The 25131-nt window shown below is 52.9% G+C and overlaps 1 protein-coding gene across 7 annotated transcripts; it reads right to left on the bottom strand.

Annotated features, from left to right (window-relative positions):
• Positions 1 to 4348: 4348 nt before the first annotated feature.
• On the bottom strand, positions 4349 to 25033 carry DEDD2 (death effector domain containing 2). Of its 7 annotated transcripts, XM_058280336.2 has the most exons (6): positions 24945 to 25033; positions 24555 to 24617; positions 22412 to 22780; positions 20593 to 20706; positions 17216 to 17356; positions 4349 to 7928 (listed from the first exon to the last, which is right to left on the bottom strand). In XM_058280336.2, the coding sequence occupies exons 3-6, from the start codon at positions 22737 to 22739 to the stop codon at positions 7537 to 7539; spliced, it is 975 nt and encodes a 324-aa protein (XP_058136319.1). In that variant the 5' UTR covers positions 22740 to 22780; positions 24555 to 24617; positions 24945 to 25033; the 3' UTR covers positions 4349 to 7536. The 7 variants fall into 7 exon arrangements, with proteins under 7 accessions (XP_058136319.1, XP_058136315.1, XP_058136320.1 ...); XM_058280332.1 differs by having other exon boundaries at positions 24045 to 25015; XM_058280337.2 differs by lacking the exon at positions 24555 to 24617 and having other exon boundaries at positions 24945 to 25012.
• Between the last annotated feature and the right edge of the window lie 98 nt (positions 25034 to 25131).

Raw genomic sequence — 25131 nt, 5'->3', positions numbered from 1 at the left:
GTTTTTTTGTTTGTTTGTTTGAAGGTACTGGGATGAGGGATTGAAACTGGGACATCATATCCAGGAGGCCAGCGCTCAACCACTGAGCCACATCAGCTCCCCTGAGTTGGTGCCCTTGTCTGCTCATTGTTTTTTTGGTTGGATTTTTTTTTTTTCTCATTGTTTTTGCTCGTTATTTCACTTGCTGGTTTTGCTCGTTGTATGCTTGTTGTTTTCTTTAGGAGGCACCGGAAACCAAACCCAGGACTTCCCAAGTGTGAGGCAGGCATGCAACTGTTTGGGCCACATCTGCTCCCTGAGTTGGGTTTTTGTTTTTGTTTTTTTTTTATTTTAAGATTTATTTACTATTTATTTCTCTCCCCTTCCCCCACCCACCCCGGTTATCTGTTCTCTGTGTCTATTTGCTGCGTCTACTTTGTCTGCTTCTGTTGTTGTCAGTGGCACGGGAATCTGTGTTTCTTTTTGCTGCGTCATCTTCTTGTGTCATTTCTCCGTGTGGGTGGCGCCATTCTTAGGCAGGCTGCACTTTCTTTCACGCTGGGCGGCTCTCCTTACGGGGTGCACTCCTTGCGCGTGGGGCTCCCCTACACGGGGGATACCCCTGTGTGGCAGGGCACTCCTTGCGTGCATCAGCACTGCGCATGGGCCAGCTCCACACGGGTCAAGGAGGCCCAGGGTTTGAACCAAGGACCTCCCATGTGGTAGATGGACGCCCTAACCACTGGGCCAAGTCCGCCGCCCGAGTTGGTTTCTAAGGTGGTAGAAATTTGGATATATTTATAAACTGAGAAGGAAGAGAGAGAAGAGAGAAGGACTGTTGAGACACAGAAGGGGAGAATAGTGTAATAATATTCTGGGGAGTCGCGATAGATGGGTGATGTGTGGGTGGAGGGATTGGACTGGAATAGAGCCTAGAGACATGAGGTTAACATAGCTATGGAACCATGTACGTTTAAATAGGAAGCTGAAGGAAATCATGACTGACTGGCCTCAGTTTGATTTGTTAAGACCACAGGGGTAGGGTTGGGGGATTCTCAAGGAGAATGATGACAGAGAGGGGACTGACCAAGAAGATGGAGTGGCATCCCTCTGCGCCACCTCCCCACCATCTTTCTCCGAGCCAAGCCCAGCCACCTGCATGAGGGTTAGGGACATGCCGGCAGACGAGGCAGAAAGCTATGGCATAAGGGAATTGAGACTGTGTGCTGGTCATTTTCCATCTGCCCTTCCAGACGCACCTCCACCCTCTCTATCCACATGGAATGGCCGTCATACAGAGCTGACCCACGTGGACGGCACGGGCGGACCCCCTTGGCCTCTGACTTCTACTTTGGTTCTCCCTAAGGGAGGCACCAGCAGGACACTAGAAAGTGTTCTGGATGTCTCTTCCCTGCTTTGGCTCTGGCAGCGGCTGTACCCCTCCACAACTCCAGACCCCTTAGGCATGTTCTGTGGCTCCTCGCTGGGTAGTCAATGGCTTCCTGCAGCCTGAACCTCCCCTGTTGATTCCTCCAACCCTACCCATACCTCTAGAAATAGTCGCTTCATTAAATTATCTTCATGATCCCAACTGTGGTCCCTTCTGTTTCCTGCTGGGACTCTGACTATTAGAGTACACCAGTGAAAGAGATCAGATGGTCCAAAATAAAGCTCTGACTGGGCATGGAAGGGAGAGAAGCCAGGAGGGGCCTGGAAGACTGGCAGAAAACAGATGGATCAAAGGCGCGGAGCTCTCTCTGAGTCGATGCTACAGGTGATGGCCTGCCAGACCTGGAAGGTGGGTGCTGGGATCAGAGGGCAGGACACTGGATTTTGAATGCTGAAGACAGTATGGATTGTGGTTAAAAACAGGGGTTTTAAATTTGGGACTCAGAAAGAGCTGTGTTAGAACCCTGCCTCTCCTCACTTTACTAAATGTGTCAGCCAGGGAAGAGATGTCACCTTCCCGAGAGTATGCGGCATCATCTGTGAAATGAGGATCCTAGTACCAGCTTTGCAGGTCTGTGTGAGGGATAAACACATGTAAGGCATTTGACACAGTGCCTGGCACATGGGACACGTGCTCAATAAATGTTGGCTCTGTATGTCTCACTTCCAGGCAGTGACTAAGTCCAAGGAGTGGTCATGGGAGGGGATGGCTGGAGTGAGATGAAGGTCAGCAGAGATGACGTAAGAAAAGAGGGTGAGGCTAGGTAATTGGAAGAATGGGTCATTGTGTGGCAGCTAAGTATCCTAGCAGGGTGGCAGGGCATGGGGTGGAGAGGAAGTCTGTGACCAGTGCTGGAGTCTTCTGGAATAGGGAGAAGTGACCGGGGAATCAACAGAGGTCAATGAAGGGAAGTGGACATGGCTCAACTGATAGAGTGTCCATCTACCATATGAAGGGTCCAGGGTTTGATCCCCAGGGCCTCCTGGCCCAGGTGGTGAGCTGGCCCACGTGCAGTGCTGCCACATGCAAGGAGTACCCTGCCACGCAGGGGTGTCCCCACGTAGGGGTGCCCCATGTGCAAGGTGTGTGTGCCCCGCAAGGAGAGCCACCCCATGTGAAAAAAGCACAGCCTGCCCAGGAGTGGCGCTGTACACACGGAGAGCTGATGCAGCAAGATTACAACAAAATAGAGACGCAGTTTCCCAGTGCCGCCAAGAATGCAAGAGGACACAGAAGAACACAATGAATGGACACAGAAAGCATACAACGGGGATAAAGGGGAAATAAATAAATAAATCTTAAAGAAACAAAAACAAAAACACAACAGAGGTCAATGAAGAAGTGAGATACAGGGTGGTAGAACCTGAAGACGTCAGCCCCAAGGAGACAAGGTTCTGTAAAGCCAGGTTAGAGTGGGTGTCTGCCTCGTCTGAGCTCCCATGGCTCCTTGAACAGGTCTTTGAGATGCCCCCAGTGATCAGCTCCCTAAGCCAGAGCTCGCCAAGGGAGGAACTGGACTGGACCCCTCCTGCAGTGCCTGAAGTAGAAGCGTGTATTAGCAAATGCTTATTGAATGACTTGTGCATGAGGAGGAGGGAGGAGAGGAGTCCCCCTCTCCATCCTGATATACCCTGGGCTTTGTTCCCTTTATGTCTGCATTCTCTTTACTTTTTTTTTTTTTTTTTAAAGATTTATTTTTTTATTTATTTAATTTCCCTCCCCTCCCCTGGTTGTCTGTTTTCTGTGTCTTTTTGCTGCGTCTTGTTTCTTTGTCCGCTTCTGTTGTCGTCAGCGGCTCGGGAAGTGTGGGCGGCGCCGTTCCTCGGCAGGCTGCTCCCTCCTTCGCGCTGGGCGGCTCTCCTTATGGGTGCACTCCTTGCGCGTGGGGCTCCCCTATGCGGGGGACACCCCTGTGTAGCACGGCACTCCTTGCGCGCATCAGCACTGCGCATGGGCCAGCTCCACACGGGTCAAGGAGGTCCGGGGCTTGAACCGCGGACCTCCCATGTGGTAGACGGACGCCCTAACCACTGGGCCAAAGTCCGTTTCCCTCTCTTTACTTTTAATGACCTAATGCTATTTTAAGAAAAAACACACTCATGCCATTTCAACAAACATTTCCAGAGGCATACACATGCTATTCCATTTACCTGGAATACCCTTGTCCACTCTACCCACCCGAAGACCTCCTGTTCCTCCTTCAAGAATGAGCAGAAACGAATCATCAGGTAGATGGAAAATACAACACAACAGTATACCACCACATAGCCATCGGAGTGTCAAAACTAAAGGGGGGGGGTGGACTTGGCCCAGTGGTTAGGGCGTCCGTCTACCACATGGGAGGTCCGCAGTTCAAACCCAGGGCCTCCCTGACCCGTGTGGAGCTGGCCCACGCACAATGCTGATGCGCACAAGGAGTGCCCTGCCATGCAGGGGTGTCCCCGTGTAGGGGAGCCCCACGCGCAAAGAGGGTGCCCCATAAGGACAGCTGCCCAGCGCGAAAGAAAGTGCAGCCTGCCCAGGAATGGCGACGCACACGTGGGGAGCTGACACAGCAAGGTGACGCAACAAAAAGAAACGCAGATTACCGTGCTGCTGACAACAACAGAAGTGGACAAAGAAGAACATGCAGCAAATAGACACAGAGAACTGACAACTGGACTGGGGGCAGGGGAGAGAGAAATAAATAAATAAATCTTAAAAAAAAAAACTAAAGAGGCTGATAACACCAAGTGTTGTAGGATGTGAAGCAAAAAGAACTGTTGTTCAGTGCTGGTGGATTGGTATAACAACTTTAAGTAGTTTGGTAGTTATCTATTAAAGCTGAACATATCCATACTCATGTCCAGTATTTCCATTACTAGGTATGCCCCAACACAAATTATACATTTGCTCACCAAAAAAACATACACAAGACTGTTCATAGCAGCAGCATTTGTAATCATCCCAAACTGGAAACAACCTAAATATCCCTCAACAGCACAATGCATAAACTAATTGTTGTATACTCATCCAATAGAACACTATATAAAAATAAATATGAGTAATAAACATGAGCCAACTACAGATAAACACAACATGGAAGAATCTCACAAACACAATGTTATGCAAAAGAAGCCAGACACTATACAACATATGTTGTTTGATTCCATTTATCTCAAGTCCAAAGAGAGACAAAGTTAACAATATCATTTTGTTGTGAAACTAAAAGTTAAAGAAAAGCCTAGAATCAATTTCTGTAAAAGAACAGCAGTCCCAGCTGGGGGATGAGGGAGTTTGTGATCAGGAAGAAGCTCGTGACAGAAAGATGGTTGCGGGGCTTCTGGGGTACGGGTAATATATTTCTTGACTGTGAGTGGCACAGGTGTTTTACAATTCTACAACTGTGTGATGTTCTTTTCTGAAAGTTATATTTCACAATGAAATTGTATCTTGTGGTGGTGGTATTTTAAACATGAATGAGCAGGCAACTACCCAATCTGTGGAGCCTGCCTGGGTCTCTCCAGCCTCTGTCCCAGGGCTGGAGTCACCTCAGGGGCTGGCGCAGAGCGCAGTTCAGAGCACGGCACATAGTTCTCGTGAAACATTTGCTGCCATGCCCCAGGCCCACTGGGCCTGCCTCCAGGCTCAGCTTTTCACCTTGTATCCTGATTATCAGGATCTGAGTGTGTCCCCACGCCTCCCCAGTTCCTGCTCCCCACAAGATGTCTTAGCTGTTCAAATGTAGGGATGGCTGGCTTTGCATTTCCACTTATCTTTCACTGTCCATCTCTCTCTACATCCTATTCTGGGAAGTTCTCTGAGACCTTCACTAGAACGGTTCTCTGCCTGGGTGCCCTCTGTCATTCTGTTGAACTCCTACTCATCCTTCAAGAACCAGCCCCAGCTCCTCTCCTCTGAAGCCATGGACCACTTTGCTCTGAGCACCGACGGGCCCCTATATCCTTTGGCCCCCACCGGTCCATGCCCTGCCCCACAGAATCCTGTTTCTTGCCTTCTGATGCTCTTCAATCTCCCTCGATTGTCCTCGTGGCCTGGGTCTGAGCCTTCCGGGCCTCACGGGCCTGTCTGTCGTCCCCGGCGTACTGCTTTGTCTCTGGAAAACCCAGAGGGACTCACAGCGCATGCGCTCAGGGAGGCTCCGGCCAGGGCACGCTTTGCCCCACAATTCCCGCCATCACCGACTTCCTGGCACACACTGCGCCTGCGCGGGGCACCACAGCACGTGCCAGAAAGAGTTGGGGCAGAGAAAGATGGACATAGAGGATAGGAGGGGCGCCTTGAGAGCTGCGGGAACCAACGCTGGGGCCTCTTACCGGGACAGACGCCGGGAGCGGAGCCTGAAGCTTGCGCCGTGAGCGGAAGGAGAAAGGCCCAGGGCTTAAGGGCTAAGGACGGGTCTTAGAATCTCGGTCCGCGGCAGGGAGCCCAGAGAAAACGAAGACCAGCAGCAGCCCACCCTCAGCACAGTAAACCCAAGTAGAGAAGAGCCCCAAATTGCAAAGGTCATAAAATGAAAGCCTATTCCTGGTCCAGAGAGAATCCTCTCATCCTTCCTCCCATCTTCCTCCCTTGTGTGTCACTAGGGGAGAAGTGCTCTCCTCATTGCTTCTTCCCCATCTCTCAGGCAAGGCACTTCCCCTCTGAGCCCATTTCCCCCCTTTACACAGGGTGGCTGAGAACTAATAGATCTTGAGGTGCCCAGTGAACTTAGCAGCACCCCCAGAGAAGGCAAGGGAACAGTTCAGGGTCCCACAGCAACTGGTGGGACCCGGATTTGACTCCCAGACAGGACTCCAGTCCTAGACTTCCCCTTCCAGCCTTGTACATCAAGCAGGTCAGGGGCCCATGAGGTTCTGAGGTGAGGACATGTGTACCCCTCCCTTCAGGAAGAGAGCAGCAGTGGAGAACCCCTGCCCACCCCACCCCCAACTCCCCAGGCCTGGCTCCCTCCCCCCTCAGGAAGGCAAACCCCGGGTATTGTGTAAGAAACTTAAGTTCCTGAGCCCTTAAACAAGGGGTGGGGAAAGAGCAGGAGACCACAACCTCAGCGGTAGCCACAGGGCAGCAGGAAGCAGCTTTTGGCCTGAGAGAGGAAGAACCCAGACCCAGGTTAAGAGAAGGTGAATGTCAAGAAGGTGTACCAAGGGGAGGGGGGAGGCACCTCAAAAGGGGTTCTAGAAAGAGAAGCCCTGTTGGCCTATCCTTTCAGCTGACTCATCTTGTTCATTGTAGCTGACCCAGCTCAATGAACTAGTTTTAAATACCGGGACCCTCAAAGACACACAGAAACTAGGAATGTTGAACAGGATCAGGAGAGTTTATGAGTTCAAGGCAGTATTTCCTCTTTTGACAGATGAGGAAACTGAAGCCCAGAGAGGAAGTAGGAGCTGGCAGATTTGGACTCAGCATCCTGCTCACCCTCCTGCCCCTAATGCTGGGCCAGGAAGACTCTGAAATGGGTACAGAGCCCAGGTTCTCATCACATCCTTCCCCTGCTTCATAAAGAAAGAGCCCTACGGAGTCTTGGTGCCCACCTGTGCCCCTTCCAGGGCAGTTTTATTGGTGCCATTTGTAAGGGCCATTCCCATCAGTCCCCAAACCCTTGCCTTCCCTTTCTGAGAAGGCAGTTGTTTTCTGGTCCTGGCTGGCTATAAAGTGGGGGGCAAGGTGAACAGGCCCCACATGCACCCCAGCTCCAGTGTCCACTGGTATCAGGGTGGTAAAATCAGAGATCCTGAGAGAGGCCCTGGGGCCAAGGAAGGGTGTGGTGGCAGGGGCCCAGGGGAGACTTCAGAAGGGGCTTATGTGTGTGCAGACAGCCCAAGGGGAGTCAGCTGAGCAGGGAGCCGGAGCCCCTGGCCTCCTGAGGCTAAGGGAACACACGACACACCTGTGGGTGGGGGTGAGCGTGGGAAGGAAATTCAGCTGGAAGTGGTTTAGACCTCAGTGCCCACATCCTGTGGGAGGGGCTGCAGGGGGCCTGGTCGTCCTGTCGAAGTCCTCCGAGCAGCTGAAGTGACTGTCCTCTAGGGGCGGAGACAGTCCTCCGGGAGAGAAGGTGGCCCGGAGGCCAGGAGGTGGGGTCGGCCCTGCCAGAGCCAGGATCAGGAGGCCTGGGTGGGGCGCCGCCCCCCCCCCTCCTCCATCAACAACAGGCGGCGCCGACCCGCCTCGTAGTCGGCCTCGTCCACGCTGACCAGCAGGCGGACAGCCTCCCGGCCCACAGCCTCGCGCAGGGCCTCAGTCAGGAAGACGCCCCGCAGGGCCTGGAGCAGGGCTCCACTCAGGTAGTCGCCCCAGAAGGCGTCCAGATAGGAGAGCTCAGAGAACTTGATGTCGCACACCACGGAGCCCAGGTCCCTCGAGCGCAGCACGGCGGTGGCCTGCCCAAACACGTCCAGCTGCCGCGCCAGCGCCTGGGGCCGCCGGGACGCCACGCCCTGCTCCAAGGCTGGCCCGTGCTCGCAGTACTCTGCTCGAACCCGGAGCCGGATGTCTGCAGGGAAGGAGGGAAGGTCAGGGAGGGAGCCCACACCAGACGCACTGCACGGGGGCCACCACCCTTCCTCCCACTGAATCCTCCCGGTCCCCTCCGGCCGGCCCGGGTGAAGCCCTCACCGCCGCCTCCACAGCCCTCCTTGATGTGGCCTCTGCCCCGCCCCTGACCTCACGTCCGGGCCTCTCTGCTTCCTCCAGCCTCACAGCCTCCCTGCCGTGCCTCCAACCACCAGGCAGCTTCCGCCTCCGCCCCACCTCTCCTGGGCTCGCCCTCACCAGTCAGGGTGCTCTTCCCCAGATCAACAAGACACCTGCCCACTCACTTCCTTCAGGTCTTTGCTCGAATGCCACTGGGACCTACCCCAGACCAGCCTATTTTAAACTTGAGCCCCCACCCCCAGCATTCCCAATGCCCCATACTCTGCTCCATTTTTTCCCTAAGGCACTTACCACTTTCTGACCTACTCTATAATTTACATTACAATCATACTAAGCATCTGTCTCCCCCCAGTGTGAACTCCATGAAGGAAAGGTTTTTGTCTATTTTGTTAACGTGTTTCTATAATCCACTGGCACAAAGTATGACCTCAATAAAGATTTGTTACAAGAACCGATGACTGAAAGAATTTGTGAGTGGACTTCCCTTTAGGCGACCAGCCTTTCCCCCCAACAATGAGATCACATGGAGCCAACAAACCTCCACACCCCCAAAACCACCACCAAGCTCCAGGCAAGTAAAGGGTCCAGACTAGACCCAGAACGTTTAAGGCTGGAACTGTGCCCACCTGACTGGGAACTCCAGAGGCTAAGAGAGTGGGGAGTAAGCCTGGAGCTACTGGGGGCCATGGTGCCACCAGGAGGGGAGTGAATGAAGCCTACCCAGGGCCAGTGCTAGAGAAAAGATTACTGAGTTCATCACAGGAGCCCCAGACCACACCAAGCCTGGGTTTTCAGTTACAATCAATTCCTCTTTTGGCTTAAGCCAGCCTGAGTTGGGTTTCTATCACTTGCAACCAGCAGTTCTGCTTAGTACAACCCTGCCCACAAATGCCCAAAAGAAATGGCAGCTCTGCGCAGGGGACAGAACAGACTGCTGAGGTGAACTCTCCCCACGGTCCCTGCAGATCGACCAGGGGTAGATCACCTCCCCTGGATGATGCAGCTCCAGCTCTGAAATGGGGCTGGTGACAGCACCTCTGCTCTACACCATGACACAGGGTGTCCTGAGGATCAGTCGGAAGCTGGAAACTATCACAAGGGCCAACATTTACAGAGCGCTACTTGCCAGGCACCACTCCATGTGCTTGACGCGTAGGAGCTCGTTTAATTGGCACAACCCGGTGAGCAGGCCCTGCTGTCCAACTTGGAGAGGACATGGACCAAAGCACAGTGAAGTGACTTGCCCGAGGGTACAGGGTCAGGCAGCAGCTGCGCTGGACAAAGGTCACCCTGGAGGGCAGGCTTCTGTATTGGGTGGATTCCAGCCCAGCCCGGGTTCCTGCCTAAACCCAGGGGCAATCCCTGCTCGTGGGGAGCTGTTAGGAGGATTAAGAGGTGAGCAATGGATAGACAGGAGCTGGCTGGCGCTGGGCCCAGTGCCGGGTGCTCCAGGAAAAGCAGCAGCCAACAGCTCTGGCTGCCAAGTGCTTTATTCCTGGGGATTCAGCAGGGTCACCCAATCGCCCCATGGGACAGGGGCCACCTTCAACCCATTTGACAGATAAGAAAACTAAAGCTCTGGGAAGGGAAGCCACAGGCCCTGGACTCCCTCACTTTTCCCAGACCGAGTCAGCAGGAGGGCAGAGGGTGGAAGGTGGGTCTCCTGTTCCCCAGGAGGTCTCGGATCCACCCACTTCCTCCTCCCTAAAAAGCCCTTCCCCTTCCTCCTTCTGCCTAGAGGGGAACCCCGCCTTCTGATGAAGACCTAGAGAAGCCGGCCAGCCTCTGCCCCAAGACACCCGAGGACTAGACGAGACCTCCCCGCCCCACATCCCGGCCTCCTCCAAGTGTCTGACAATGCCCTCACTGTGGGGTGGGGCAGCAGGGGGCCGGGAGGAGCAGCACCTGTCCAAGGCCCCACAGGGGCTGCTCAGCGCAGAGGCACAGAGCCAGGGGTGGAGTCCGACAGACCTGGGGCGAGTCCGGGCTCTGCCGCTCTCTAGCTGTGGGGCCTTGGGCATGTGACCTCACCTCTCTGAGCCTCAGTTTCCCCATCTGAAAAACATAAGCAGACAAACAAGAGGTCCCAACTGCACTGTGGGTCACAAGGATTAAATGAGGTAACTCGTAAAGCGCTTGGCCCACAGCCTACGACACAGAAACACCCAGAAACGGGAACTGTGATTTCAACACCCACCCTCTCTGCCCTCAGAGCCCCTCCTCAGGCCTTGCCCTCTCTCTCCTGGGCCCCTGAGCCAACCTCCTCCCTCCTGTCCCTCCTTCAATCCCTGCTACAGCTGCCCATACCTGGCCCTCCAGCCACAGTCAAAGTGCTCCCTGCACAGGCCTCAGTCAGGAAAGGACCTGCCTCTGCCCGGAACACCCACTGGCCCGCCAAGGCCCAGGTCTCGGGACCCCACTTCACGATGCAGTTCAATGCCCTGCTGTGCCCCTCTTCTGGGCACAGATCCCTGAGGGGCCTGTGGGGCTAGTTATCCGTCTATTCGCTTGGAGCCCCCGCCACGTTCCACCCCTGCTTGTTCTTTCATTCAGTGATGATTTACCGAGCACCTCAAGTGGGAGGGGGACACAGCCGACCCCTGTGGAGCACTGCCCCGGTGCCAGGCCCCATCCCAGGATGTTAGCTATGGCAGCCCACCCAAACTGCGGGGCCTTCCACGGTCTCTATTTTACAAACAAGGGCACCACAGTCTAACCTCTGATCTGGAACACACCATCTTGGTTCACAGAGGGAGAGGGCAGGGGACGGGAGACGACGCACGTTATCCAAGCCACTGCGCCAGCCCTGGCCCCAAGCCAGGGGCTTTACGAGCATTCTCTCCTTGCTCCTCACCACAACAGTTTGGTGACAAGAGCTGCCACTTAACACAGCACTTACCACGGGCTGGCACAGAACTGGCCACTTCACATGTACTGGCCTCTTTGATCGTCCCAGCAACCTTACGCCACAGTGCTATTATCTCCCTTTTGCAGATGGAGGAACTGAGGCCCAGAGGGTGAGTCACCTGCCCAAGGCCACACCGAGAGGAAAAGGCAGAGCTGGAATTCCAGTCAAGGTGCCTCCAGAGGCCGAGCTCTTAACCACCCCTACCTGCACACTGCCTCTCACACAACCATATACACAAACTGCTAATTAGAAGGCATCCTGAGGGAAGCGGACTTGGCCCAATGGATAGAGCATCTGCCTACTACATGGGAGGTCCGCGGTTCAAACCCCAGGCCTCCTTGACCCACGTGGAACTGGCCCATGTGCAGTGCTGATGCGCACAAGGAGTGCCGTGCCATGCAGGGGTGTCCCCCATGTAGGAGAGCCCCACATGCAAGGAGTGCACTCCATAAGGAGAGCCACCCAGCATGAAAAAAGTGCAACCTGCCCAGGAATGGCACCACACACACACAGAGAACGGACACGGCAAGATGATGCAACAAAAAGAAACACAGATTCCCAGTGCCACTGATAAGGATAGAAGTGGTCACAGAAGAACACACAGCGAATGACAGAGAGCAGACAACTGGGCAAGGGGTTGGGGGGGAGGGAGAGAAATAAATAAAAAATAAATCTTAAAAAAAAAAAGGCATCTTGAGACCCAGGAGAGAAAATTATAGAGCGGGAGTTGTAATTTGGATGGAAGGGATCAGACGCCTCTGCAGAAATAGCCCTTAAAGTGAACCATGAAGGAGGAAAATGGGAGAAGGGAGGAGCAGCATTCCCAGAGGAAAGGATGCATGGAAGTCCAGAGGCAGAAGCTGGGGTGTGTGGGCTAGAGGGGCCGGCATGGCAGTGATGCTGTGGAAGAGAAGACCCAAGTGGAGAACGAGGAGGGTGGGGCCAGCAAGGGTGGTCTTGGTCAGCAGTAGCGCTCTGCGGCTTGGAGTCTGGGGTCAAGGCAGGTCACCACCTTGCACCTCCAGGAAACAAGGGGGAGCACAGCACCTGCTCTTGCAGGCTATCATGAAGGTTATGTGAGCCAGTGAAGAGCTTAGGTCAGTGTCCTCAAAGCGTAACGGGAAGAGCATGACCTTCTGACGTTCCGCAAAGCTGCTCTGTGGAAGGTGCAGGGTGATGAGGAACGAGGGCAGGGTCAGGGAGAGCTGAAGGTGGCGTAGAGATGGAGATTTGGGCAGATCCCAGGGTGACGGTGGCCGGGGAGGCAGGAAGAACGCCCAGCACCCGTGGGGCCTGAGCTGGGGGCTAGCTGAATTGTTTTCTCTGGCCAGGCACACCAGGCATTTGCCAATGTCCGTGTCCACTTTGGCAGCTGTGGGGAAATGGCTCCCGCCCTTGGGGGTGGGGGGAAGCCTTCCTAGAGGGGACTGCTACCTGTCTTCCACACTCAGATGGCCCCAGCAGCCTCTTCTCTCCCTACCTCATGCCCCATCACTCCTTCCTATGGGGTGAATGATGCAGAAGGCAGTGGAGGGGCTTCCGTGGGAGGCAAGGTCTATGAGGGAGCGGGCTCTAGGCCTGCTGAGCAGTGTTGTGCCAGCCCCTGTGCCACGGGTACCAGGGACCCCAGAGATGACACTCACTCCGTCTTTCCTCCAGGAGTTCCTAGTCAGGTGGACCTGGGACAAAGAGGGACCACGTTCTCCGTGGCACTGTGTGTGTGCAGGTGGGAGTCCTTGGCCTTGGTAGTGAGAGGCAGAATGCTACAATGCACAGATGTCCCTGCCCCTCTGTTGCCACCCCCGCACCAGCCACCATCCTGCCTCTGCACAACTGCGGGAGCCCTGGCCTCCTGCCTTTGTTCTTGCCTTGCTCTGGTCTCTTCCCCAAGTAGTCTTGTTACATGTAAAGTTCTTCAACCCTGACTGAACTAATGGACTGAGGCAATGAGGAGAAGCTCCTGCAAACATTAGAGAAAGGTAGGCACACAGTGTATGTGTCCTAACGGACAAATACAACGTCACCTAGGAAGTGGTCTTGAAAAAAAACATGAAACCTGCATCTGAGCAAGGCTCTCTAGAACAAACTATCAATATTTAGGAAAGATAGGGAAACACGCTAAATCAGCCATACCGCAGGATGCAACTGCCAAGATCTAGTCTTTGGCAAACAGCAGTCCTGCTTTCAACAAGTACAATGCAAAGAGTTAAAAGAGAGCAAAGAGAGACAGCAGGAAATCCCATAGATTAGGAGACTTTAGAGAGTCAATATTTATGAAATAGTTGAAAATCTGAGCTCTGATTTTGAGTGATTCTTGATAATTACCGTTATTTTTTTTGTGCAATAAAGGTATTTTTTTTAAAAAAGGTAGTCCTTATCCTTTAGTGATGCACAGTGATGTGTAGTGATCTACAAATGAAGTAAGAGAACACCTGAAATTGCCTCCAAAATAATATGGCTGATAAAACAAGATCAGCCCTAAGTTGACAATAGCTGAGGCCCAGTGACAGGGACACAGAGGTTCATCACATTAGTCTACCCATTTCTGTATATTTTCCAAAGAAAAACTTGGAAGGAAAGAACATAAAGCTGGTCCTATCACTCCAAACTCTTCAACCACTTCCCATCATCACAAAAAAGGTCAAGGCCTTGGTTGGGGCTTTCAAGGCCCAGCAGACTCTGCGCCTGGCTCTCTTCCACCCTGACCTCCTGTTAGTCCCACGCTCTGCCTCGCTGGCCCACTCCCACCTGCTGACCCCTCCACCTGGAACAGCCTTCCCTAGCCTCCCAAATGGTTCTCACAGTCTCGCTTCAGGTCAGTTCTCGTCCTCCCAGAAGCCTTCCTAGATCACCCTACACTGAAAACACACAAAACAGCATTCCCCCGCCACCTTCTCTCCCCCTGCCCTGCTCCATTTTTCTTCACAGCTGACATCTGAAATGTCTGTCTCACTCTCAGTTTTCTCCTCCTGCCTGACTGTGGCTCTGTGAGGGCAGGAGCCTCCTGTCCTCGCTGCACCTAGCACACAGCAGGTGCTCTAGGAACACGTAGGGAAGGAAAAAATAGGCAAGCATGGGCTGAGAGGCCGCAGTTCAACCCAGGCCTGCCGGATACTTGTCACCCAGACTAGTAGCTTCCTTTCCCTCAGCCTGTTTTCTCATTTGCACAATGGAGGCTGTCACCCCTACCTCAGCACCTTGAGAATTCAAGGGCAGGGGTAGAATGTGCTGGCCTGGTACCCCGTGGATGGCCCGAGGGAGAAGCCCCTGTGATCTGGCCCAGAAGCACCCAACTCCCCTCCTCCCACTCTTGGGAGCTGAGTCTAGTTCTTTCCTTCAATGGAGAGCATCTAGCTGGGGTCAACACACCAGCTGTCACAGGTGAGAGGGGACAAGAACAGCAGGTCCCGACCTCAGAGTCAGGTCAAGACAGGCCTCTTCGTACCCCTTATTAAAGAAAAGCCATCCCCATTTATCAGAGGGGAAAACTGGGGCCCAAGTGGGGAGAGCCTTCATCTAGCCCCACCCCGCCCATGAGTCAGCAGTCAGACCTGCTTACCCGCCCCCCACAAGACCCAGCCACACCCCTCTGAACAACCTCCCCATCATGACCCTGCCCTCAAGAAAGAGATCTGAAGCCTCAGCATGACAGGGAGACCCACCCGGGCTCAGCTACCCTGGTTGCATCCTCCTCCGGCAGTGCCTGCCTCTGCCTGCCCAGCCAGCCTGGCAGCTCTGGTAATTACCACCTGACTCGGGAACAGCAAAGAGGACGCAGCCCTGCTCTTTCAGGCTCTTCCTCCTGAGGGTGCCCAGCACGGGTCTCTGCAGCCTCATCTGTGAAGTGGGTGTGACCACCTGGAGGGGCTGCCACGGCACTGGAAGGAGGCAGGGTGTGTGCTCCGTGGGCTGGAAAAGGCTCTCCAGATGGTGGGAGGAAGCACACCAGGCCGAGGCCTCGTGGGGGACCCCGAGCTGCCCACAGCTCTTCCCTGCGTATTACCACCCCGCCCTAGGCCTGAGCACCCTCACTGGTCTCCTGATCTCCAGTTTCCGTGGCAGCCTCTTCCCCAGAACCCTGTCAACCTGTGCACCTGCTGCTCTGCACCTTCATCACACCTCCCAAGGGAACCCCACCCCCTCCCTTCTCCCATCACTCCATCGCAGCATCTCCTCAGAGGACTTCCTGGCACTTAACAGTGCCCTTCCCCGGCTCTATTCTTCAGAGCTCCCGTCACTAGCTGATGCTACGTGATGCTCTGGTTAGTCTGCGGGTCACCTGTCTCCCCTTCTAACATGTAAACTCTTGAAGTCAGAACTTTCTCCACCTGGTCCACCTCCATGTCCTCAATGCCTGTGCCTGGCATAGAAATGAGTTTTAAGAAAAAGCAGGAAGGAATGAATGACTGAACCCTTCCCTGGCTCCCCATCATTCCCAGAATAAAGTTTGAACTCTCCCGCCAGTGTCCAGCACCCCACCCGCCTCAGCTCCCCTGCTGCTCCCACAAAGCCTCTACTCCTGACAGATGACACCAGGCTGCAGGCCACTCTTTACATGTACTTTGCATGTGCCAGGCATGCTCCTGGGTCCTCATCTATCTTGCTCCAGCTGTCCTTGAGGTGCTCCCTCCACAGGGAAGGTAAGACAGGTCAGAGGTCGCCCCTGCACACTCATGAGCCTCAACAGCCCACTGCTCACAGCACCCACCACACTGGCCCTGCTGCCACTCTCTTGGACATTTCCCCTGCATCCCGGGAGCTCTGGAAGCACAGGGACCCGATCTGATCCCCTCTGTGCCCCTGGCCTGAGCCAACACAGAGAAGGTGGTATGTAGGTGACAGAGAGCCCACCTGTACCTATGTGCTCCCCATAGGACCAGGCACCTCCACAGGAGAGCCCCCGCGCCCCTCACCAACCCAGCCGGTCTGCAGATCTGGTCAGCCCTGCATCCAAAGGAATTCCAGATTTCCTTAGTTCACCTCCTTCTACCCTGTCTAATGTGACTGCCCCAGTCTAACTTCCTGTCGGACTGCACAGCCTTCTCCCTCGTTTCGCTACTTCTACTTAACTTAAGTAACGTGCACCTAACTGGGCATCTACTCTGTGCCAGGCCCTGCTTTAAGTGCTTTTAAAGCATAATTCCCTTAATAACTGATTTTCAGACAGAGCAGAGTTCCTCTACAAAAGGCTATCGGATTACACCATGCCCCCACTTAAAACCCTTTGATAGCACTTCCTGTCACACCTGAAATAAAATCTAAAGTCTTAAACACACCAGGCCTGCCAGGCCCAGCTGCACAGGCCCCTGCCTGGCTCCTCCATCTGCCATCACCACTCACTCAACAGCCATGCCGGCCCGTCTCCTGTTCCAGACTTACCCATGTCCTTCCCTGGTTCAATCATAAAGTCGCCTCCCCAGAGAGGCCCTCCTTGACCACTGATTTCTAAGGCGCCCCTTATTCACTCCTCCTCCTAACACTCTGCTTATTTCCTTCGCAGCACTCATCTCCAATGACCTTCCCTTTCCCTGGTCTGGCACCCAATAACGTCAGCTCCTCAAAGGCAGGGACCTCATCTATGGCCCCTCTGCCATGCACTTCCCCTGCTGCATTCCCTGCCCCAAGCACACTGCTCGGTAATAGTGAGAATGAGGGCAAACCCTTAGGCATGTGCCAGGTGCTGCCCCAAATGAATTACATGGGTTAGCTGGTTCTTTTCTCACAACCCTCCCTAGTTGGGAGGTGCCATTATCAGCCTCATTTTTTCAGATGTGGAAACTGAAGCAGAGAGAGATTCAGTCACTTGCCCAAGGTCAGAGCTTGTAAGGGCCAAGGCCCAGATGTCAACCAGACAGCTTGGACCCAAGTTCCTTGTTTTTTACCCCAATAATATTCTGTCACTGCAGAAGAAGAAACTGTTGAATAAGTGGACTCCTGCAAATGTTTGCTGAATAAACCAAGGAAATAAGGGGCAAGGATTTATCAGGGAAGGCACCCAATGTGATCTAGTCTACAATGTAGACTAGCAAGACTACATTGTAGACTACAATGTACACGGCAACGGAAAAGACAAGAACTCGCTGTGCTGAATGACTGGATGAGCACTGCTGCCCCCCCAGGCCTGCCATGCCCCGCATGAATGCCCACTTCTCCAGCCCTGACCCCACAGCCTGCCCCAGGTACGCTCCCTGCATTGCCCCCGGCCCACAGACACCTACCACAGGTCACTTTGCCTTCCGAGGCGGGCCTGGCTGGCTCCTGCGGCTGCTGGGGAGCGGCGGGTTCCCCTCTCCGTCGCCGTCTGGCACCTCCACTGGGCCGACCCCGACTCCGCCGCTGCCGCTTGGTTGGGGGAGAGCCTGAGAAGAGAAAGATGGGGCAGACTGAGGAGGAGGGTGACAGGTGGGTGCCTGGCAAAGAGCTCAAGGCGCTGCAGGCAACAAAGCACTCTGCCTCCCTGGCCTCAGTGGCTCTGCCTATTAGAGGCGGCGTAAAACTGCCACCCAGCAGTGCCCGTCCCAGTTTGACCCTAGAGAAATGCTTTATACTCCCGCCCGGAGACCACCATGACAATAGCCACTAAGCATCATGCATGACCATGAGAACTTGAAGACAATATAAATGTCTGACAAGTAGAAAAAGGAACACGGGGATTTCCAGCATAGATTGTTTAGTGAAATAAAAAAGGTACAAAACAAGTGTCTGCAGTTTGCTGCACTGTGCATAAGATATTAAAGCAAATAAAGTTATATCTTATATTTCTTTAGTTTCATCAAACAGAACATGGGAAGAACAAACTTGACGGGAAGCAGATTTGGCTCAATTGACAGAGCGTCCACCTACCATAAAGAGATCCACGGTTCAAACCCAGGGCCTCCTGGCCCATGTGGTGAGCTGGCCCATGCACAGTGCTAATGCGTGCAAGGAGTGCTTTGCCACCCAGGGGTGTCTACAGTGTAGGGGAGCCCCACGCACAAGGAGTGCACCCTGCAAGGAGAGCCACCCTGCATGAAAAAAGCACAGCCTGCCCAGGAGTGCCGCTGCATACACAGAGAACTGATGCAGCAAGATGATGCAACAAATAGAGACAAAGATTCCCGGTGCTGCTGGCAAGAATGCAAGGAGACACAGAAGAACACACAGCGAATGGACACACAGAGCATTCAACAGGCAGAGGGAGAGAGAAATAAAAACTAAATCTTTAAAAAAAAAAAAAACAAACTTGAAATGGGGATAAGGTGCAACCATGAAAATTACTCTTCTAAGAACACTTTTTTACACAGTTTAAACTTTTGAGCCATGTAACTATATTACATAGTCAAAAATTAAAGGGGAGTGGATGTAGCTCAAGTGGTTGAGCACCAGCTTCCCATATATGAGGTCCTGGGTTCAATCCCCAATACCTCCTAAAAACAAACAAACTAAAAAACCAACTCTCATTGGGAAGCACATGTAGCTCAGTTGTTGAGCTCCTGCTTCCCATGTACCCATCACTCCCTGGTACCTCCTAAAAAAGAAAAAAAAAAAAAATGAAAAAGAAAAACGAATCAAAAAAGAAACAAACCATAATATCAAATATAAACAGAAATAAGTGAACCTAACTGTATTTAACTAATAACATGACTACAAAGAGAAATGAATTATTTCAAGTAACTTGGAAGAACATTCTGACTATACACTCTCAGGGGGATATACTCAAAAGACAAGAAGAACCACAAAAAAATCTTTTGTTTCATTTAGTAGATAGAACCAATAGTGGTAGTGACCTTATAATTTAAAAGCTATTTTACTATCATCATAAGATAAAGCAAACACATCCATCCATCCATATGTGATTAAGAACGAAGATTTTTAGAAGACAAAAAAGTCCCTGTATTGTTGATTTTGAATTGAAAATATTAATATGAACCTTTTTTTTTTTTAAAGCATAGTTCCTAACTCTGTTTACTAAAAAAAAAAACCTCTAGAAACATTGTGCATGCTCAGCAGCCAGATCTTGGTCTCTGAAAACCACTGCCTCAAAAAGAAACTAGGATTCCTTGAGAAACAGCCAATCCTGGGGCTAGGTGGAAGTATAAGGCCAGCCCAGGACATCTTGCAGCGTCACAAAGCAGGAAGTGCCCAAAGAATGATAGAGACACATTAAAAGGACATAGAAGCTAGCCAGTTTAACATAAGAGTGACTAATTGATTGTAACATAGTAAGGAAAGAAAAATGCATGAGTCTATAGTGATATTCAGAAAAAAGAAAAGAAAAAACTCCTATTGGGAGGAAAAACTCCTCTTGAAAGAATTCCAACTAAAAGAGGTAGAAAAGAGAACAGAATGAGAAGAATTCCCATTTTGCAACAACATAACTGGTTCTGGCAGGGATCACCAATGGATGCTAAAATCATTGGATGAACAAGTGCTGGGAACAGGCTGCATCAAAGTATCACCCCATAGATTTACTAGTCATAAAGGGATAGAAGGTGCCTTTACAATGGACGACTATGGCAGACACTACCTTCACCAAGTGATCAAACTTTCCCACTCACCATGGGACAGTCAAACTTTACATGCCTCCTGTGTGCTCCAACGTAAGAGCATGACATCACCTATGGGATTTCTCTGCCAAAAATGTGCCAACTGAATCTAAGCAAGACTCTAAACCCAATTCCCACTTTACAGAAAATACAGGAGACAGAGGAACAAGTTAAACAACACCATTAGGAAACAACTGGACCTATCCATAACAACCGAGATATCCATAAAACAACTGGTCTGATTAGGTCAACAGTCAATATCAAAGAGAAAAAAAGAAAAAGGTGGGGGGAGGGAGGACTTTCCACTCAATTTTAAGAAATTAAGGAGTCATAACAACTGACTGAATGCAACATGTGAATTATGAGTGGATCCCGAAAGGTGAGACTTTCAGAAAGACTTGGAAATGAACTCTTAGAATATTACACAACTGGTATTTATTTTCTTAAGTATGACAATGGTCCTATGGTCGTATAAAAGAATATCCTTATTCTCAGGGAACACCTGCTGATTTAGGAGTAGCATGTCCTGATGTCTATAATTTACCTTCAAAGAGTTCCAGAACAACAACAAAATTACATTTCACATGTACATCTCATATAAAGCAAAAGTGGCAAGATGTCAACAATTATTGAACCTCTTTGGAAGATATAAGCATATTCACTGTGCTAACTCAATTTGTCTATATGTCTGTAAGTTTACATAAACTAGGTGGAAAAAGAGATTGCGTAAATTAACTGATTGGCAATTAAAAGAAACCAATCAGAGATACTCAATATGAATAAATCTCAGAAACACATCCTGCAGAGACAGCCAGCAGCAGAAAGATCCCCACAATGTGATGCCACTTAGATGGAAGTGTAAGGCCCCATCAAATGATTCTCCACGTTGCTTCTGGACACAGACTTTTATAGCAAGAATCTAGACGGGCATGCACACACACAGCGAAAGTGAGGCAGAGTGACCCCTCAGGGCCCTTCCCGGATGGGCTGGGATTGGGGAGCAAGGGGGAGGTTCATCAGGACTTAGGGAGAAAAGAGAGAGTGTGGTCATGCCCATCCGCTGCGCTCACCTGTCTCCCACTGACCCTGCTGAGAATTGGAAGAGTTGCTTGACTGGCGGCGGCGGCGGCGGCGGCGGCAGCTGCCCTCTGTCCGCTTTGAAGAGTTGTAGCGTTCTGGAGAAACTGGGGGAAGAGAGGAATGGAAGAGAACATTCACAGCCTCCTTCTCTCAGGCCCAGCCCCCAAATCCCAGCCCCTGAGAAGCATACTTGCTCCACCTGGTACCTAAGTTCCTCCAGAGGGCAGAACCCAAGTATCCATCCTGTCTCAAACACTTAGCCTGCCCAGCTGTGGTTCAAATGCCTCCCCAGATGGAGGCCTCACCACCTCTTGGGGCCACCTAACATATCCCGACAGCAGCTGAAACTGTCAGGGCTATTCTGTAAATGGTCAGATTCCTGAAATGGCCCCTGTCCCCCCACCCCACCGACTGCCCCAAGCTCTCCCTGGGGCCCCCAGGGAGTGAGCAGGCCTTTCTGCAGACTCCCACACTTTCTTTCCAGAGCCTGACCACAAGATGTATTTCTCCAAAAACACAGATAGACCTTCCCTGATGCTGCCCTTCTCCTGCTTATCCAAATCCCACGGGCTTACTCTGGGCAGCAGAAGTCCATAATTCCCCCTCCCCAAACTGGACACTGTACCCAACAGTAAAACCCAGCTAAGGGCTCAAGAGCTCAGGAGAGCTACACATGCCAGGGGCTCTAGGCAGCCCCAAAACTTCCCATCCCTGATCTCTCAGAGGTTAGGGCATCAACTCTAGAGACAATTCAGCTGGGGTCTGAATCCTGCTCCCACGCTTCCTGGCTGTGTTATCTACAACTGTGTGCGAGGTGGCTTCTTGCCTCCTTCTGCTGGCCTCTCAGGATGTCAAACTTGTTTCCACTTCAGGGCATGCCTTTCCCTCTGCCTAGAATTTCCTCCCCTTCGATCTCTGCACAGCTGGTACTGCAGCCTCAAATGTCACCTTCTTATAAAGGTCTTCCCTGGTCACCCAAGCCAAGGTGCCCTCCCCTCACTTTCTTGCACATCCCATTCTCTCCATTCCATTACTCAGTGTTACTTTTTCTAAAATCCTATTTAAAAATATATTACTTCTTTCTCTGTTTTACTGTCTGAGTCCTCCACTAAAAGTTTCATAGAACAAACATCTTGTCAGCCCTATTACCTTATATTCCCAGGGCCTGCCACATAGAAAGTATCTGCTTCTTATCTGCAGACAAGCTGCTTAACTTTTCTGAAACTGCTACTGTCCCTGTAGAGTGGAGACAGTACCAGGACATCCTCATGGGATTAGTGAAAGGACACAAGGTTTTAATTCACATGACAGGCTTACAGCTTGTGTTCAATGTAAAATAAGCTGTCCAAAAACAGTAACCATAACCTTTTTTTTCTTTGAGGTACCACAGCTGAGGATTGAACCCAGTACCTTGTATGTGGGAAGCCGGCACTTAACCACTGAGCCACATCAGCTTCCGAATTGGTTTTTTTGTTTCTTTGCTGTTTGTTTTTGTTGTTGTTGTTGTTGTTGTTTTGGGGAGGCACCGGAACCCAGCCAAGAGCTTCCCATGTGGGAAGTAGGTGCTCAACCACTTGAGCAACATCCGCTCCCCATTACTGTCATTATTGATGTGACCAAATTCCACAAGCTCATCCCTCCCCTCTTACAAAGCCATCTCTCCTCCTTCCTCCTCCTCCTCTCTGATATTCTGAGAGGAGGAGGAGTGGGACAGGTCTGTCTGATAGGAGACATGGGGGGCCCAGCAGAAGCAAGGCCCTCTCCCCACTGGAAGCCAGGCAGGCCCATCACCATCCCATTCAACCATACCTGGCCGGCGCCGCTTACGGGCCAGGTGAGGCAGCAGGTCGTGGCGGGCCAGCACACGCAGGAGTTGTCCCAGCAGCCGCAGGTTGCTCTCGTCGCACTGGCCTCGGCGCTCCAGCTCCAGTAGCAGCTCCAGGCCGCTGCGGGCACGGGCCAGGCCGCCGGCGGCGCCGGGGGCCTCATCCAGCAGGAAGGCCAGCAGCTCCAGCTCGCACTCGGTCAGCTGCCCGCCCACCACTTCGAACATACGGTGCAGGGATAGCATCCCGTAGTAGTCCAGGCACTCATCCTCCTCCCAGCTCGGGGCCAGGGTCGACCCGGGCAGCGCCATACCCGGGGGGAGGGGAGCAGGAACAAGCTCGGAACTCGGGCCTAAAACCCACCCAGCGAGGAAGGGACGATGGTCAGCAATGCGAACGACCAGATCCCACCTCGGCCAGTGAGCCTCCCCGCCCCGCATCACCCAGAGGGGTAGTGCCGACTCCCTCCCCCCAAAACCGTCTCAGCCTCCCTCCCCTCGGAAGAGAATGGTATCGCCCAAGGTCCCCTAGTAACAGGTCGAGACGCCGGACCCAGCTCTACCTCCCACCAGTCGGGCCAGCCAGGCCCCAACGCCCCTCCCCAGATGGTACGTTCCGAACCAGCCTCCACACCCGACCAAGTAACTGGGTTCGAGCAAGCCTCGAGGCCCATCCCGGGGCACCCTGCCAACTATCCGAGCCACCGGGTAGGACTGCCCGGATGTGTCCCTTGGCTCCGTCCAATGGTACCGCCCGATCGCCCACGGCTCCACCCAAGTGGTACCGCCCGAAAGTGACCCCTCTGCTCCCTCCAAATGGGACCGACCAAAGCAGCCGTCCGCTCCACCCGAGTGGTACTGTTCGAACCCGACCCTCACCCTGCAAAGACGGTACCGCACACTCCTCGGCGCCCAGGTGGTTCTGTCTACCCGCCACCAGTCGCCCTTAGGCCTTCCTGGTTCCTCACCGGACGCCGGCGTCCAATGACTCCTGGGCGACGGCCGCAGCCACTTGTTTTGGATCTTTCTGGCACCTTCTCTATTATTACGCCTGCGTCACCTCGCCCCTCCTCGTTTCCCCAACTCGCGCAGGTGCGACCGTCACGCCCCTTCGGCGCAGGCGCAGAGTGAGGCCGGCAAGCCCCGCCCCCAACCCGAGACTGCTGCGTGGGCTGTGCCGCAGCTCGGCTGGATTTGGTGCTGGTTCTCAGGGGCTCTGCTACCACCCAGGACTTAAGCCGAGGGTCCCTGTTGCTCCACCTCTTGACCTGTTGGGACTACTCATCTCAGCGACTATAGTCCCCTCCTGATCACGACTTAGATGCCCACATTACCGCCACTGCCTCCAGTGCCCATGGCAAAAGACCACGATTACGACCGTCCGGGCTCCCAGTAGCGGCCTATAGTCCCCTTAGGCTAGGGGCCAAGATACCCCTCTATTAGACTGCCTCCCACTCCTAATGGCAACCAGAAACCTACATCCCAATGGCGCTTTCTCATAATTGCAGCCTGAACCCACCCTCATGCAATAAAAAAAAACCTATACGTTCCTTTCCGGATGAACAGGGTCCCTCCCCCTATTTTATGTTCAGAACTGACACCCACCCCCCTCAATACCTCCTTCCAGGTAGCAGTAGGTCGCTCCATGCGGACTGTGCTCCCTCCTGATTGCGTCCATCGCGATCCCCCAACACGGTCCCCCGGAAGTCTCGAACGTCCACCCCATACCCCTTCCAATCTCTGCCCTCCGGGGTCATAAGGCCACCCAGACTCCCCCACCCTAATCTGCACCTCACTCTGGCGGGACAGGTACCGTTGGGGAGTCCCTCGTCGGGACTGCAGTGTCTGCGATTCCTCCCGCGGCGCGGGGGGTGGAGGGGTCACCTTAGACGTGGCAGTGCCCCACCCCACGTAGGTGACAGGGTTGGTCTTAGGTTAGGCCCTCTCCCCAATCAGCTTCCGTCCCCCATGTCATCTACTTCTAGATAACGGGAGATCCAGGAGTTCAGGTACTGGCTACGCACTGGCTCTGCCCAGACTGCAGCAGTGACCTCAGGAGAGACCCTTTCCCTTTCTGGGCTTCGGGTTTCCCACCAGTAAAACAGGAATGTGACAATGATCACCTACCGAAGCCTGTTCCAGGACCGGACACACAGTAGGCGCCCGGTAAGCGACTTTTATTAAATCGACCTTAGAGCGAACGAGAAGAGAAAGCAATCTTACAAACTGGGAAATATTATACCCATGTTAAATGGATTATACAGCCATGGTGTATCAGGCCCTGTGCTGAGTGTTTTTTACGTGTATACTCTCATCAAAAGCCTCTCAACAGCTTTTCAGGTGGAGGTGATTAAGCCCACTTTTCAGATGAATAAAACTGAGGCCCAGAGAGGGAAGTATCCCAAGTGTGTCTGGCTCCAAAACTGTGTTCTTAGAGCATCTCAGTAATGAAACAGCTGTGAAACGACGCATCCGTTTCCGCGGGCACCACCCAGTCCACCCCACGGACCCTCGCACCTCCTTACTTCCCTCAACTTCCGCGCACTCGTCAATTAGAGAACCGCCCGAAAGAACTGCGCAGGCGCTTCTCCTCTCCCCGAGTCCCGCCCCCAGGTCCCACTTGAGTGCGTGGAGGAACTCGCCGAACCCCGCCTGACCGTCAGTGCGCAGGCGCAAAGGCTCGTGCCCTCCACTCCCAGCCCTG

This window comes from Dasypus novemcinctus, chromosome 18 (genome assembly GCF_030445035.2).
Source record: "Dasypus novemcinctus isolate mDasNov1 chromosome 18, mDasNov1.1.hap2, whole genome shotgun sequence".
NCBI classification, from domain to species: domain Eukaryota; kingdom Metazoa; phylum Chordata; class Mammalia; order Cingulata; family Dasypodidae; genus Dasypus; species Dasypus novemcinctus.
This window is presented reverse-complemented; position numbering and strand designations above follow the sequence as displayed.